This window comes from Convolutriloba macropyga, chromosome 8 (assembly GCF_964194025.1).
Source record: "Convolutriloba macropyga chromosome 8, txConMacr16.3, whole genome shotgun sequence".
NCBI lineage: Eukaryota > Metazoa > Xenacoelomorpha > Acoela > Convolutidae > Convolutriloba > Convolutriloba macropyga.
In genome coordinates, this window is record NC_134475.1 from 61,099,786 (window position 1) to 61,102,285 (window position 2,500).

General features: G+C 34.4%; 3 protein-coding genes across 5 annotated transcripts in view; 2 read left to right on the plus strand and 1 right to left on the minus strand.

Annotated features, from left to right (window-relative positions):
• The window catches only part of LOC142344898 (inositol monophosphatase 1-like), a 599,876-nt gene that overhangs the window by 207,202 nt on the left and 390,174 nt on the right, over positions 1 to 2,500 (plus strand). The gene's annotated exons all lie outside the window — the stretch shown is intronic.
• LOC142345127 (uncharacterized) overlaps positions 1 to 2,500 on the minus strand; it is an 81,349-nt gene that overhangs the window by 59,419 nt on the left and 19,430 nt on the right. The gene's annotated exons all lie outside the window — the stretch shown is intronic.
• LOC142344240 (uncharacterized) overlaps positions 1 to 2,500 on the plus strand; it is a 26,399-nt gene that overhangs the window by 15,730 nt on the left and 8,169 nt on the right. For all 3 annotated transcript variants that reach the window (XM_075395795.1, XM_075395796.1, XM_075395797.1), the window contains exons 5-6: positions 1,215 to 1,337; positions 1,958 to 2,482. In XM_075395795.1, the coding sequence (XP_075251910.1) occupies positions 1,215 to 1,337; positions 1,958 to 2,482 (648 nt within the window). The remainder of the gene's footprint in view (positions 1 to 1,214; positions 1,338 to 1,957; positions 2,483 to 2,500) is intronic.

Here is a 2,500-nt window from a genome sequence, read left to right on the forward strand (position 1 = left end):
TGAATGAAATATCGGAAATTTGTCAAATGTTCTTCTAAGAGCTCACTCCGGAACTGGAACTGTTGCACATTATTGGCAAGATTTTAACAATGATCATAATAGCAAAAACATTAAGTTTATAAAATTAAAAGACCTTTTTAGTTCTCACAACTTAAACATTGTGTATACTAGAGAAACAGTTAAGTCGAGAAATAGTATTGACGTAGTTTAATTCTCGAAGACAGTAGAAACTGATATAATCAAGTCAGCAGTAAGTGATCACTATATTGTCCAAATCATATTCTCTGATTAGGTCGAGAAAACTGTATCACTGAAAAACAAAGTTTTCAGAGATTAGTCCGTCCTTGAAAACTAATTAGTTTTAGAAAAATTGGTTTTTAAAATAAAAGACTTATATCACTTTGGATTGTGATCTTGCTCTTGAAAAGTTCCAAGTAGCTATCATTGAGGAAGTTGACAATTATATTCCAATGAAAAAATCAAAAGACTCTCAGCAACCAGTTTGGATTGACAACAGTATAATGAATTTAGCAGCAAAAAAATTTACAGTACATTATAATTAGTGACCCTATGTACAAGATAACCAATAGCAAATTTATTATCTATTGGTACTTATTAACTTTAATTCTTGGTTCGCAACTGTTTTTCTCCCGCTGGTGGCTTAAGATTTACAAAGTTTTCGAGCTTCTGCGAGTCAATGAGCGTTTTTGGTCACTATAGCAGATATCAATTTCTCTTTTTGGATATTATTTTTTATACCTGATTCTTAATTTTTGATGAAGTTTGATCTAAAAACTTGTCTCTTAAAGGGATCTTATAATGACAAAAAAGTAAATTTAACCTATAGAAATATGGCGTTATTGTTTAACTTTTTTGTTTTTGTGATATTGAATTACCTGCAATGAACAACAATATCTTAATTCTTTATATTTACATCGAGAAAAAATCGATATCACTCTGGGAGAGCACTATTAGGCTATGAAGGCCTGTTTCAAGTGTCTCAAGCGGAAGAGAAATGACTTTGGTAGTTGCTGATAAGAAAAACAGGAAAAATTACCACTGTCAAAGAATGTAGAATTAATTAATTTTTAATGTCAACCTTTGGTCTCCTAACTTAGATAATAACTCAAAACTGTCTATGCTATAATTATCAAGGAATTTAAGAAGGCTTTTGGGAACTAATTTTGTTTATCAATGGTATTTTTTTTATTAAGGATGTGTTACGAGTGACCTATGGACATTAGAAGGCATGTCACACAAAGTGAACCATATGGGCAAAGAGATACTTTCTGCCTTGACAGTATTCTGCTACAAGGGCATCAATGATAATAGACTTGGTTGCGCTCAATTTACCAACCAAAACTAACTTCAGAAGAATCTACAGAACGGCTTTTGGGAGCTGAAAGTTTGGATCTTTTCCGTCTGCCCCCCCCCCTCCCGCAACAGTATGCTATGCAAACCGCCCCGTTACAGAGCACTATTGGGGCTGCAAGTAAAAACGTACCCACTAAACAGGGGAAGGGGGGAGGGGTGGGGACGAACGTAAACTATTCGAAAATGCAATATTCTAAATAAGACAACGAATTTTAGAGCAAAGCAAACTTTTGAGTATTTTGAAAGCAAATAATAAATGAATGCCGAAATTGCTGTGGCATTGAATTTTGATGAAATATAAACAAATTTTCTGAAAGAAATAATGGAGATGATCAAATGATAACTATATTAAGTGTGGCAGAAACTCAAACAAAATTTTAACGAATAATTTTTTTTACAAATTCTTTTACAAAAGCAGCAAGCAGCCGGCACTAATATAAAAAAAATTACTTTTATAAATTGCTTTAGCTCCATATTAACTTCATAATTGAAACAATTCCACTATTCTATGCAATCAAAAGATATTTGTAGTGAATAAAAATTAAAAATCTGAACAAATTGGTAAATGTGCATGAATTAACAGAGCAATCACAAGCTGTTGAAACTGGAGTTAACAAATGGATAGCGGACAACGGAACATACAAATATGCGGGAGCCGACAAAAAAATAGTCACAGATTGCCTCGACTCAAATAACAAACCCGTTCTCAAAATCAATAATTTGAAGACCAATACATTTCTTCTGGTTTCGGGCGCGAACTCGAAGAATTCATCCTGCGCTTTCGTGGACAATATTCGGGAGCAAATAAGTGACGCTAATAAAAAAGCTCAATTTTTGGTTTGTTTTTTCGAACTTGAAACCGAAATTGCAGACAGTTCAATCACTCAAGATGTGTTTTTCGCCGACGATATGTTTCAAGGTCATTGTGACGCGGGTTCAGTTCCACAGCTGCACGCTTGTGCGAATGCTAAAATCAGCTGTGTAGCAGGATCGCCCACTATCGTTTCCCAAAAAATTATGGATCAAATAAACAAGTTAATTCCTGCTCGGCGTTTCATGTTGCAGTACGCCGATGTGCACTTCAAGGAGGAGTCTTCGGCCGCATTAGGTAAGATAGAAATTCAGT